General features: G+C 48.5%; 1 protein-coding gene across 1 annotated transcript in view; it reads right to left on the bottom strand.

The window, feature by feature from the left end:
• Window positions 1-978: 978 nt before the first annotated feature.
• The window catches only part of LOC147098791 (guanylyl cyclase C-like), a 248,285-nt gene continuing 235,057 nt past the window's right edge, over window positions 979-14,206 (bottom strand). The window contains exons 26-27 of the mRNA XM_085969476.1: window positions 13,948-14,024; window positions 979-2,567 (exon numbers count right to left, since the gene is read on the bottom strand). Coding sequence (XP_085825602.1) covers window positions 2,399-2,567; window positions 13,948-14,024 — 246 coding nt within the window. The 3' untranslated portion in view covers window positions 979-2,398. The remainder of the gene's footprint in view (window positions 2,568-13,947; window positions 14,025-14,206) is intronic.

Raw genomic sequence — 14,206 nt, 5'->3', positions numbered from 1 at the left:
TGAAGTGCTCCAGCCCAGGTAACATCCTGGTAAATCTCCTCTGCACCCTCTCCAATGTAATCACATCCTTCCTATAGTGTGGCGACCAGAACGGCACACGGTATTCCAGCTGTGGCCTAACTTAGCGTTTTGTACAGCTCCATCATAACCTCCCTGCTTTTATATTCTATGCCTCGGCTAATGAAGGCAAGTATCCTATATGCCTTTTTAACCACCTTATCTACCTGTCCTGCTGCCTTCAGGGATCTATGTACATGCACACCAAGGTCCCTCTGATCCTCTGTCCTTCCTGGGGTCCTACCATTCATTGTGTATTCCCTTGTCTTGTTAGTCCTCCCAAAATGCATCACCTCACACTTTTCAGGGTTAAATTCCATTTGCTACTGTTCTGCCCATCTGACCAACCCGTCTATATCGTCCTGTAGCCTGAGGCTTCCCTCCTCGCTATTTACCACTCCACCAATTTTCGTGTCATCTGCAAACTTACTGATCATACCTCCTACAGTCATATCTAAATCATTAATGTACACTACAAACAACAAGGGACCCAGCACCGATCCCTGCGGTACACCACTGAACACGGGCTTCCAGTCACAAAAACAACCTTCGGCCATCACCCTCTGCCTCCTGCCACCAAGCCAATTTTGGATCCAATCAGCCTCTGCTGAATCTCTTCTCGACTATAGACTGTATCTGCGTGTTCAGTGTCATAACTCTTAATTTCCACTGACTAACTGAACAGCGCTAACAGAAATTCACATAAAAAGCTAAAAGTTGATATCAAGAAATGAATATGAAAAGAAATCCATTTAACCCTTTCCTTACACATTTGCTCACACGATTCTTGCAAAGCAGCTCTGTGACGGGCCAATCAGTGTGTGCCGGACTGGGGTGGGTTGAGCCCGCGGCCAATTTTCCTTCCTTGCCAAGAAGGACGATCATCTCCCTTTCTCCCCGCCCCCCCCCCCCACGCGCACCTTCACTTAGATGCCCTGCTGAGATTGGGGCCACGCCAAGCTGGGGGCTCAGCGGGAGTACGCGGGTCGAACAACCGCAAGAAGGTGTTAAACCAGCCGGGTCTAAAAGTCCAACGGGAGAGGAGTTTGAGGCATGAGTCTACAGGGCTGAACCGCTGCGAATTCTGCGCAAACTAAGAATCTCATGGAGAAGCCACGAGGAGGGAACGGAAATTCCACAGGAGGAAATGCTGCAGGAAAGGTTTTTTTCTGAGATTGTGGCTGGGGCGCATCATCAAGGCAGGATAGAAGGAGATTTACTCTTCATCTAGCTAATGCTACACCTGACCTGAAGGTGGTTCATGAGGCTATGTACAGAGAGCCTGACACTTCCTCCAACTAATGCTATAAATGACCTGGAGGAGTTTAATGTGGCAGTGTAGAAAGAGAGAGACGTACACTGCCTCTAACTCGTGTTATACCTGACCTGGAGGTGGTTGATTTCATTAATGTAAGGCCTTTCTCTCCCTCAGGACATCCCAAAATGTTTTACAGCTAGCGAAATAGTTTGGACGTGCAGTCACTGTTGTTTTATCGGCAAACACGGAAGCCAATTACACACAGCAAGATCCCATCAAGAGCAAATGATAAATTCAGCTGTGTTTGGTGGTGTTGGCCAAGGTGGGAATGACGGCCAGGACACTGGGAGAGCTCAAATAAAAACCGAAAAGGCTGGAAATACTCAGCAGGTCAGGCAGCATCTGTGGAGAGAGAAACAGAGTTAACGTTTCAGGTCGATGACCTTTCGTCAGAAGTAATGGCCATACCTGATGAACAAAGGCCCCTTGAATGCAACTTTATCGCTTGTCCACATTCCTTACACCGATGGGAGAGCTCCCCTGCTCTTCTTCAAAAAATGGCATGGGATCTTTCTGTCCAGTTGAGCAGGCAGACGAGTGCCTCGAGTTAATGGCTCGTTTGAAAGACGGCACCTCCGACAGTGTAGCACTCCCTCAGTACTGCACAGAGGTGTCAGCCATAGAGGGTGTGCTCAAGGCCTCCTCACGCTGAGAGTGCTTCCAACTAAGCTCAGCTAACACCGTGAGTGTCGAGGGAAATTTACACTGCACCTCTCTTGTGCTACGCCTGACCTGGAGCTGGTTAATGATGCAGTGGAAAGGGAGGTGGACTCTGCACCCTGTCCCCGCTGTACCTGACCTGGGAGCACCTGATACCAAAGTTAGAGGAGGCGCTCCACTGCCCAGCATAGACTTTTTCACCTTGAATAGCATAAAGACTCAACAACAGAAATCTGAAAATAATTTTTAAGCGCTCCTGCTCCTTAAAAGTTCAGAGTGACCATCTGCAAGAATGATACATCCGGACGGGACTGAACCCCAGTTCCAGAGCTCTCCTGGCAACAGATCCCTCGTTGTTAAGGGTTACAGGTACGTGCTGAGTATGTCTGTGGAGTTAAGCTGCAGGTACTCGAGTTCCCAGTCATTGCTGCTCCCCTCTTCAGTCACTGCCTGGTATCCTGACACTTTCCTCTTCTCCAGGGACGCAATTATCATCTGAGCAAAGTCGGCCTGAAGCCTCTGCAAGTTTTCCCTGTGGAATTAAAAACAAAGTCGTGAGACCCCCAAGCCCGTGATCAGGGTTAATTCGATGAAATGTGTTTGTTGGAACAGGCTGAGTGAGCTGACAGCACCACCTCTGGAGCAGGCAGGAACTACAGATGGTACTGGTTAACTGTGCGACTTACAGGATCAATGGACTGAGGTAGCTACAGTATTAAGCACTGATTTCAATGGACTGAGTGTCACAATCATGACATAAACTAAAAACAACGGATGTTAGTATAATAGATAGTCATTTTACATAGAATTTACAGCATAGAAACAGGCCATTCGGCCCAACTGGCCCACACGAGCGTTCTCCCACCCCTCTTCTTCTAACCCTATCAGCATGTCCTGCTATTCCTTTCTCCCTCATGTACTAATCTAGCTTCCCCTTAAATTAATTTTCTTGTACTTTTCTTCTGAGTTTTCTATCCTTATCCCCACAAGGCAGAGTTTCACGGGTAGTGACAGCCTTCACCCCAATGCTTTCTGTAAGAACTTTTTTTTTAATATACGTTTTTATGGGCAAGGCCAGCATTTATTGCCCATCCCTAATTGCCCTTGAGAAGGTGGTGGTGAGCCGCCTTCTTGAACCGCTGCAGTCCATGTGGTGAAGGTGCTCCCACAGTGCTGTTAGGGAGGGAGTTCCAGGATTTTGACCCAGCGACAATGAAGGATCGGCGATATACTTCTAAGTCAGGATGGTGTGTGACTTGGAGGAGAACTTGGAGGTGGTGGTGTTCCCATGCACCTGCTGCCCTTGTCTTTCTAGGTGGTAGCGGTCGCGGGTTTGGGAGGTGCTGCCGAAGAAGCCTTGGCGAGTTGCTGCAGTGCATCTTGTAGATGGTACACACTGCAGCCACGGTACGCTGGTGGTGGAGGGAGTGAATGTTTAAGGTGGTGGATGGGGTGCCAATCAAGCGGGCAGCTTTGTCCTGGATGGTGTCGAACTTCTTGAGTGTTGTTGGAGCTGCAGTCATCCAGGCAAGTGGAGAGTATTCCATCACACTCCTCACTCGTGCCTTGTAGATGGTGGAAAGGCTTTGGGAAGTCAGGAGGTGAGACACTCGCCGCAGAATACCTAGCTTCTGACCTGCTCTTGTTGCCACAGTATTTATGTGGCTGGTCCAGTTAAGTTTCTGGTCAATGGTGACCCCCAGGATATTGATGGTGGGGGATTCGGCGATGGTAATGTCATTGAATGTCATGACGAGATGGTTAGACTCTCGCTTATTGGAGATAGTCATTGCCTGACACTTATGTAGTGCGAATGTTACCTGCCACTTATCAGCCCAAGCCTGAACGTCGTCCAGGTCTTATTGCATGTGGGCATGGACTGCTTCATTATCTGAGGAGTTGTGAATGGCACTGAACACTGTGCAGTCATCAGCGAACATCCCCATTTCTGACCTTATGTTGGAGGGAAGTTCACTGATGAAGCAGCTGAAGATGGTTGGGCCTAGAACACTGCCCTGAGGAACTCCTGCAGCGATGTCTTGGGACTATGATGATTGGCCTTTAACAACCACAACCATCTTCCTTTGTGTTAGGTATGCCTCCAGCCAGTGGAGCGTTTTCCCCCCGATTCCCATTGACTTCAGTTTTACTAGGGCTCCCTGATGCCACACTCAGACAAATGCTGCCTTGATGTCAAGGGCAGTCACTGTCACCTCACCTCTGGAATTCAGCTCCTTTGTCCATGTTTGGACCAAGGCTGTAATGAGGTCGGGGGCAGTGTGGTTTTGGCGGAACCCAAACTGGGCATCAGTGAGCAGATTATTGGTGAGCATGTGCCACTTGACAGCACCGTCGATGACACCTTCCATCACTTTGCTGATGATTGAGAGTAGACTGATGGGGCGGTGATTGGCTGGATTGGATTTGTCCTGCTTTTTGTGGACAGGACATACCTGGGCAGTTTTACACATTGTCAGATAGATGCCAGTGTTGTAGCTGTACTGGAACAGCTTGGCTAGAGGTGCGGCTAGTTCTGGAGCACAAGTCTTCAGCACGATAGCCGGGATGTTGTCGGGGCCCATAGCCTTTGCTGTATCCAGTGCGCTCAGCCGTTCCTTGATCTCACGTTGAGTGAATCGAATTGGCTGAAGACTGGCTTCTGTGGTGGTGGGGACCTCAGGAGTCGGCCGATATGTATCATCCACTCTGCACTTCTGGCTGAAGATGGTTGCAAATGCTTCAGCCTTGTCTTTTGCACTCACGTGCTGGGCTTCACCATCATTGAGGATGGGGATATTTATGGAGCCTCCTCCTCCCGTTAGTTGTTTAATGGTCCACCATCATTCGCGACTGGATGTGGCAGGACTGCGGAGCTTTGTTCTGATCTGTTGATTGTGGGATCGCTTAGCTCTGTCTATAGAATGCTGCTTCTGCTTTTTAGCATGCAGCTTACCCAGGTTGGCACTTCATTTTTAGGTACACTTCCTAAATATTCAACCTCCATTTCATGAATATGGTGTCAACCCATAAATTGACAGGGAGATAAACCCACAATAGGATCAGCAGCATGTGCTCAAAGAGGCAGAAATAACTGGTGCCTTAAGGGTTAGTGCCAGCCGCAGCTCAGTTGATCGCACTCTCGCCTCTGAGTCAGGTTGTGGGTTCAAGTCCCACTCCAGAGACGTCAGCGCAAAAATCCAGGCTGACGCTCCAGTGCAGTGCCGAGGGAGTGCTGCACTGTTGGAGCTGCCGTCTTGTGGATGGGACGTTAAACCCGAGGCCAGGTCTGCCCTCTAAGGTAAATGTAAAAGTTTTGATGAAACTATTTGGAAGCAGAGCAGGGGCGTTCTCCCCGGTGTCCTGGCCAATGTTTATCTCTCATTCAACAGCACTGAAGCAGAGTGTTTGGTCATTGTCACATTGCTGGCGTGCGCAAATAGGCTGCTGTGTTTCCTACATTACAACAGTGACTACCCTTCAAAAAAAGCACTTCATTGGCTGTAAAGCACCTTGAGGCATCCGATGGTCGTGAAAGGCGCTATATAAATGCCGGTCTTTCTTTTCTTTTTCTTTTAATTAATTGAGCAGTACCTGGATTCACATTGGGCCTTGATATATCCCTGCTGTAGCCCGAGTGCCAGCGTCTCCCCAGAAACTGCCCCTCTCACCTCCATAACCCGAGTTCCAATCTGGTACACAGAGGGTGCTGCGGAGGGCGGGGCTCTGCAGAGGGCAGCCAGCTGAGGTCGAACAGAGAAGGTGTGGGATTGGATAGATACCCAGCAATTTCACTTGAATATATTTGGGAGACTTTCCCGTAGGAGATTAAATGGGTGGGGTAGTGTCCATGGTGGAGTAGAGTGTACGTGGGCTGTGGAAAAAGATCAAATGGGTGAGTAGAGGCTATGATAAGTGTAGAATGGATTGGCTGAATGGCATGCTCTTGTTTTCTCTTCTGATGGGCACTGGGTCAAACAGCTTGTTACTGGGATGGCTGAGGGTGTTAGAATATAGTGGGGACTGGGTGACACTGGGTGTTAGAATACAGTGGGGGCTGGGTGACACGGTGTTAGAATATAGTGGGGACTGGGTGACACGGGTGTTAGAATACAGTGGGGACTGGGTGGCACTGGGTGTTAGAATACAGTGGAGACTGGGTGACACTGGGTGTTAGAATACAGTGGAGACTGGGTGGCACTGGGTGTTAGAATACAGTGGGGACTGGGTGTGACTGGGTGTTAGAATACAGTGGGGACTGGGTGGCACTGGGTGTTACAATACAGTGGGGAATGGGTGGCACTGGGTGTTAGAATACAGTGGGGACTGGGTGGCACTGGGTGTTAGAATACAGTGAGGACTGGGTGACACTGGGTGTTAGAATACAGTGGAGACTGGGTGGCACTGGGTGTTAGAATACAGTGGAGACTGGGTGACACTGGGTGTTAGAATACAGTGAGGACTAGGTGACACTGGGTGTTAGAATACAGTGAGGACTGGGTGACACTGGGTGTTAGAATACAGTGGAGACTGGGTGGCACTGGGTGTTAGAATACAGTGAGGACTGGGTGGCACTGGGTGTTAGAATACAGTGAGGACTGGGTGACCAGCTGGTAATATGACAGGGTCTAGAACAAAAATATTTCCAAGTTTGCAGATGACACAAAGCTGGGTGGGCGTGTGTGCTGTGAGGAGGATGCCGAGAAACTACAGGATGATTTGGACAGGTTGGGTGATTGGGCAGAAGCATGGCAGATGCAATATAACGTGGATAAATGCAAGGTTATCCACTTTGGTGGCAAAAACAGGAAGGCAGATTATTATCTGAATGGCAATAGATTGGGAGAAGGGGTAGTGCAACGAGACCTGGGCGTCCTTGTGCACCAGTCGCTGAAAGTAAGCATGCAGGTGCAGCAGGCGGTTAAGAAGGCAAATGGTATGTTGGCCTTCATAGCGAGAGGGTTTGAGTACAGGAACAAGGATGTCTTGCTGCAGTTGTACAGGGCCTTGGTGAGGCCACATCTTGAGGATTGTGTGCAGTTTTGGTCGCCTTATCTGAGGAAGGATATTCTTGCCATGGAAGGAGTGCAGCGAAGATTCACCAGGCTGATACCTGGGATGGCAGGAATGACGTATGAGGAGAGATTGGGTCGATTGGGCTTGTACTCGCTGGAGTTTAGAAGAATGAGAGGGGATCTCATCGAAACTTGTAAAATTCTAACAGGACTAGACAGACTAGATGCTGGAAGGATGTTCCCGATGGTCAGGGAATCCAGAACCAGGGGTCACAGTCTAAGGATAAGGAGTAAGCCATTTAGGACAGAGATGAGGAGGAATTTCTTCAACCTGTGGAATTCTCTGCCAAAGAAGGCAGTAGAGGCCAATTCATTAAATATATTCAAGAAGGAGTTGGATATATTTCTTAAGGCTAAAGGGATCAAGGGATATGGAGAGAAGGCAGGAACAGGGTACTGAATTTGGATGATCAGCTATGATCTTATTGAATGGCGGAGCAGGCTCGAGAGGCCGAATGGCCTACTCCTGCTCCTATCTTCTATGTTTCTATGTTTCTATAAACATAGGAACAGAAGGAGGTCATTTAGCACTTTGAGCCTGTTCCGCCACTCAAAGATCATGGCTGATCTGCGACCTAACTCCATATACCCGTCTTTGCCCCATACCCCTTAATACCTTGGGTTAACAAAAACCTGTCAATCTCAGATTTAAAATTAACAATTGATCTATCATTAACTGGCGTTTGTGGAAGAGAGTTCCAAACTTCTACCACCCTGTGTGTGTAGAAGTGTTTCCTAATTTCTCTCCTGAAAGGTCTGGCTCTAATTTTTAGACTGTGCCCCCTAGTCCTAGACTCCCCAACCAGCGGAAATAGTTTCTCTCTATCTACCCCATCAGTTCCCCATAATATCCTGAAAACTTCGATCAAATCACCCCTTAACCTTCTAAAATCTAGGGAATACAACCCTAGTCTGTGTAATCTCTCCTCGTAATTTAACCCCTGAAGTCCGGGTATCATTCTGGTAAACCTACGCTGCACTCCCTCCAAGGCCAATATATGCTTCCTAAGGTGTGGTGCCCAGAGCTGCTCACTGTTGTGTATGTACCTTTAAGGGAATGACTGGTCTCAGACTGCAGTACCGGCAGTGACCACCCCTGTATAAAAGGCCCTAGCAGGCTTCTGTAGTTTCAGTTTCCAGGTTGTCTTCATTCAGTAAAGACTTGTTATAATCAACTCCTGCAGTCCGTGTCTCAATTATACACGGACATAATACTGGCGACGAGCAGATACGAACTTACCTACAATCTGCACCACCTCATGGGGATCCATCCCTGAAGCGAAGTTATCAGAGGTCGAGGCCAGAAGGAAGAAAGAAACAGTAGAAACGGGCGTCGACCGTGGGCATCCGCCTCTGAGTCAGCGGAGTTGAAGATTTGCAGGAGAGGCTGTCGAGAGCGGGGCTTGGTTATCCTGTCGATGGTGCTTCAGCTAATCGGGCTGGTGGCAGGTAGTACACTGACCCTTCCTGGGCTGCGGCAGTCTAGAGTTCGAGCGGGTGGCTTGCAACGGGGCCGAGCAGCGTTGTCGGGAAGAGGAGAGAGAGGGTGGAGCACACTGGGCGCGGCCGGTGCTACGAAGCCGGGCAGCGTACAGACCCGAGAAGAGGAAGGCAAGAGTCCCGCAGGGTTGTTCCGACGACGGGGAAATAAAAAAAAAATTAAAATTAAATGCGCAAAAAGCCGCGAGGAGCTGCAGTTTGCCACGGAAACCGCGGAGAGCAGCGTTAGCAGCAGCGCGGGGGGGAGTGCGCGAAGACCATAGGGCGTCGCCATCAAGGCATAAAATGCCAGCAACAGCGGAGAAGACAAAAGCGCGGGAGGCGCCATTTTGTTAAATCGGGGAAGAAGGCAAAGCGCGGGAGGCGCCATCTTAGATTTTCAAGATGCCAAAAACTGGCGATATCACTGCCTTCGATAATACAATAGAAGACTGGACCACGTATGTGGAAAGAGTCGAGGTATATTGCGAGGCAAACGAAATAGCCGATGAGAAAAAGGCATCGGTATTGCTAAATTTAATGGGCGCAAGAACGTACGGCCTATTGCGGGACCTGATTACTCCAGCCAAACCGAAGGCGAAGAGTTTTACCAAAATTGTTGCTATCCTACAGGAACACCTAAATCCTACACCGCTGCTGATAGCAGAAAGATTTAAATCCCACAGGAGAAATCAGCATAACAATGAGAGCAATGCTGATTACCTTACGGAACTACGCAAGCTATCAAAGCACTGTCAGTTCGGAGCAGGACTGGCAGATACCTTACAGTACAAATTTGTCTGTGGACTCCTGAGTGAAGGAACCCAGAAGAGGTTACTCCCAGAGAAAGAGCTGACGCTAGATAAGGCTTTCAGCGTGGCAGTATAGTACGAAGCAGCAGCAAGGGGAGCTGCGGAAATACAACAAAAGCCACAGGAATACGGCACCCACGAAATGACATGGGGATTTGCAAAATGTTATCAATGCGGCAGAACAAACCATGACCAGAAGGACTGCTGGTCCAAGGACAAAATATGCAGGCAATGCGGAAAGATGGGACACATTGCACGAGTTTGCAGGTCTGGGAAGAAGACTAACGACAACAAAAAGGCTACTAAGGAACCGTACAGGAAAGTACAAAAGATGACGGACAGTAGTTCCGAAGACCAGATGAGTGATAGTGAATCCGGGAACAAGAGACTAAGCTGTCTCAAACTTCACAACGTAATCGCAAAAGAGGATCACCGAACCATTTGGGTCACCCTCACGATAGCAGGGTCCCAAGTCAAAATGGAATTGGATACAGGATCAGCTCTAACCATCATGAATCGATGAGACTACGAGCGGCTATTCTCACACATACCCTTGAGAGAGACATTCATTGTCTTGAGGACGTATACAGGGCAAAAAGTATACCCCAGAGGAAAAATAAGGGTGCCTGTCGAATACGACGGCAAGAAAATACGGAAATTGTATCTCTACATTCTGCAAGATGGTGGACCACCATTATTGGGACGTGAATGGATCAGAAAGATAAGTTTAGACTGGCACTCCATTCAGGCACTGATGGTGGCTGGTAAAAAGGATGACGACGTCACTCCTGGACGATTGTCAACAATCTTAGCTGACGCCAAAGAGGTATTTCAACAAGAACTGGGCACTCTTAAAGGCGTAACCGCCTCCATAAAAATAGAGGAGAATGCAATTCCCAAGTTTTTCAAAGCAAGACCGGTACCATATGCAATTCGCCCAGCCGTCGAGGCAGAGCTGGAGAATCTGGAGAATGCAGGCGTGTTATCTAAGGTAGGCTGGAGCGAGTGGGCGACACCCATCGTCCCTGTCATGAAGAAAACGTTAAACAATAAGTCTGAGGAGCCAAGGAAGGTTCGCATCTGTGGGGACTTCAAGGTGACGGTGAACCCAGTCCTTCGCACAGTACAATATCCTCTTCCAAGGATAGAAGATATCTTCGCCTCACTATCTGGAGGGAAGCGTTTTACAAAAATTGACCTAGCACAAGCATATTTGCAGATGGAGGTTGAAGAATCCTCTAGGAAGTATCTCACGATAAACACTCGCAAAGGTCTTTACCAGTATAATTGACTGGTATTTGGAGTAGCATCAGCTCCGGCGATATGGCAAAGAGCAATGGAACAAGTCCTGCAAGGGATTCCGGGGACTCAATGTTACTTGGACGACATCCTAGTGACAGGTGAAGATGACAGTGAACACCTTGCCAACCTAGAGCAGGTGCTCACTAGACTACGTGAACATGGGCTACGAGCCAATCGCCCCAAGTGTGAGTTTTTTAAGAAACAGATATCGTATTGTGGCCACGTGATTGATGAAGAGGGGTTGCATAAGTCCCCTGACAAAATTGAAGTGGTAGTTAAGGCTCCAGCGCCTGAAAATGTGTCGCAACTGAGGTCATTCCTCGGATTGGTGAATTACTACCATAAGTTTTTGCCGAATTTGTCCACAATTCTGCACCCACTGAACGCCCTACTACGAATGGGAATAGCATGGAAATGGAGCGATGAATGTAAGCGGGCCTTTCAGAATAGTAAGGACTTAATCACTTCAAGAGAAGTATTGGCTCACTACAACCCATCACTACCGATAAGGCTGGCGTGTGATGCGTCTCCCTACGGCATTGGGGCGGTACTGTCACATAAATTCCTTGATGGTTCAGAGAGGCCGATAGCTTTTGCGTCACGCTCGTTAACTTCAGCCGAGCGTAACTACACCCAGATTGACAGAGAGGCCTTCAGCCTGGTGTGGGGGGTGAAGAAGTTCAATCACTACCTGCACGGTCAGAAATTTACCCTACTAAGTGATCATCAATCTCTCGTCTCCATTTTCAACCCTCAGAAGGGCGTACCGATAATGATGGCACAACGGCTACAGAGGTGGTCCCTTTTCCTAGGGGCACACCAATATGACATCGAGTACAAAGGAACTAAACAGCATGGGAATGTTGATGGATTGTCGCGCCTACCGTTGCCGATGGTGGAAGAAGATCTGGCAGTGGATCCAGTGGAGTTATTCCACTCGACTATAGTCGAATGTCTCCCGGTGACGAATGCAAACATAGAAAAGGAAACACGAAATGACCCGACACTCTCCTGGGTCTATGATTTAACGGTGAAGGGATGGCCAGCACATGGCAAACCACTGCTGCCAGCATTCTCGCCGAGAAGAGAACAGCTGTCAGTGTGCAGAGGAACCTTGATGTGTGGATCCAGAGTAGTAATTCCACCCAAATTGAAGTGGAATTGAAGTGAAGTGCTCAATGAGCTTCATGAGGGTCATCTGGGAGGGGTAAAAATGAAGAACTTAGCCAGAGCGTTTGTGTGGTGGCTGGGAATCGATAGAGAAATTGAAGAGATGACCAAGAGCTGTACAGGATGCCAGAAGGTCCAAAACGCCCCACCACAAGCCCCTCTACATCCATGGGCGTGGCCCTCATCTCCATGGCAAAGGGTGCACATTGATTTTGCTGGTCCCTTTATGGACTCGATGTTTTTAATTGCGGTGGATGCACATTCAAAGTGGCCAGAGGTAATAAAAATGTCCTCAAACACCACAGAAAAAACTATCACAGTCTTACGAACCATATTCGCCAGGAATGGGCTGCCTGAGCAGATTTGCTCTGACAATGGACCACAGTTTGTGTCTGAAGAGTTCCGGAGGTTCTTAAAGAACAATGATGTTAAGCATTACACATCCGCTCCATATCATCCAGCCGATTGTCCGAGAGGTTTGTTCAAACATTCAAGAAGGCTATCAAGGCAATGTGTAATGAAGATATACCCCTCCAACACAAGGTGGATAACTTCTTGTTTGCGACACATGCGGTTACCAACCAAACTCCAGCTATGATGTTCTTCAATCGAAGACTACGATGCCGCTTGGATTTGGTTAAGCCAAACGTCAGAAGAGATGTGGAGAACAGGCAGTTTCAGAAAATGAATGAAAGGCCGACCAGGAGTTTTAAGATAGGTCAACCAGTTTTGGCCCGGGACTACCGCACAGAGAAATGGCAGCCAGGAACGATCTGTACACGGCAAGGACCTCTAATGTATACCATGGACGTTGGAGAGAGCATTGTAAGATGCCATGCTGACCAGATTCTAGAGTCACTGGAAAACGTCAACTCCACACCACGATCTGATGCACCTGGTAATGAAACCGAAGTACCAATTGCATCTACCGCAGAATCGGTGATATTGGAAGCAGACGAACCAAACAACGACATTGATCCTGACTCAACCTTGCCAGAAGAACCTGATACCACACAGAGGCATTATCCAGACAGAATCAGGAAGCCTCCTCAAAGACTGAACTTATAATTGCTTAACTTCAACCAATGTATCTAGCAACCGTAATTGTAATTAGTTATTATTTAGTTGTTAAATGAATGTTATGTACTGTTTATCTAAAAGGGGAGGAATTGTTGTGTATGTACCTTTAAGGGAATGACTGGTCTCAGACTGCAGTACCGGCAGTGACCACCCCTGTATAAAAGGCCCTAGCAGGCTTCTGTAGTTTCAGTTTCCAGGTTGTCTCCATTCAGTAAAGACTTGTTATAACCAACTCCTGCAGTCCGTGTCTCAATTATACACGGACATAATACTCACGGTGCTCCAGCTGTGGTCTAACCAGGGCTGCAGTATAACTTCTACCCCCTTGTATTCTAGTCCTCTGGATATAAAGGCCAGCATTCCATTAGCCTTTTTGATTATTTTCTGTACCTGTTCATGACATTTTAATGATCTATGTACATGGACCCCTGTGGAGGCTCCTAGACCCTAGGGATCCCCTTGAGGCCTTGTAGAGGCTGTACGGATGGGGTCCGGTAGCCTCGAGGTTATTGTACTGGACGAGCAAAACACAGGCTGGGTTCAAACCCACCATTTGTGGCCTGGCACCAGGAAGATGACCATTAAAGCTGCCAGATAGTTGTAAAAACCCAACAGGTTCACTCATGTCCCTGAGGGAAAGGAACCTGCCCCCCCACTGGTCTGGCCTCCTCGAGACTCTTGACCCATGCTATGGTTGACTTTTAATGGATTTCAAGTGGCCTAGCAAGCCACTCAGCTGTTGATGATTAACAAACAAGGATTGCAGAAGCTCAAGGAGGTCCATCGCCACCTTCTCAGGCAAGTAGTGACGGCAACAAATGCAGCAGTGTCCCAAAAACAAAATAAAATCCCCCAAACTCCCATTTACTTGCAAAAGGTGAACTGGCCATAAGTTCAGGGGGAGTGGAGGGGGAGCAGATTTTGACCATCAGATCACCACCACCAACCGTTGGTCCTCGGTACCGGTCATAGCGCACATGCTACCCATCACACTTACGCTGAGGGTGGAGCTGGCAGTCTAAAGTTGCGGTCTGTTTCTCCCGTGAGCCAATAGGTGACTTCAGTTCCTCTTCCCTGAAATAGACAAGAGATCAGTTACTCCCTGTGTAGACCGCCTGGCCCGTGGGTCTGATTGCTTTGCTCGCTCCATAAGTCAATCCCTGGGACCTGTCGATGCGTACCCAAGATAACCAATCCCTTGGCTCAGTGGGTAGCACCCTGCCCTCCGATTCAGAAGGTCCCACTCCAGGAACTCG

Source organism: Somniosus microcephalus, chromosome 28, assembly GCF_052327205.1.
Source record: "Somniosus microcephalus isolate GS21.2 chromosome 28, FLI_Smic_1.0, whole genome shotgun sequence".
Lineage (NCBI taxonomy): Eukaryota > Metazoa > Chordata > Chondrichthyes > Squaliformes > Somniosidae > Somniosus > Somniosus microcephalus.
Note: the sequence above shows the minus strand (reverse complement) of the source record. Positions and strands in the feature narration are given on the sequence as shown.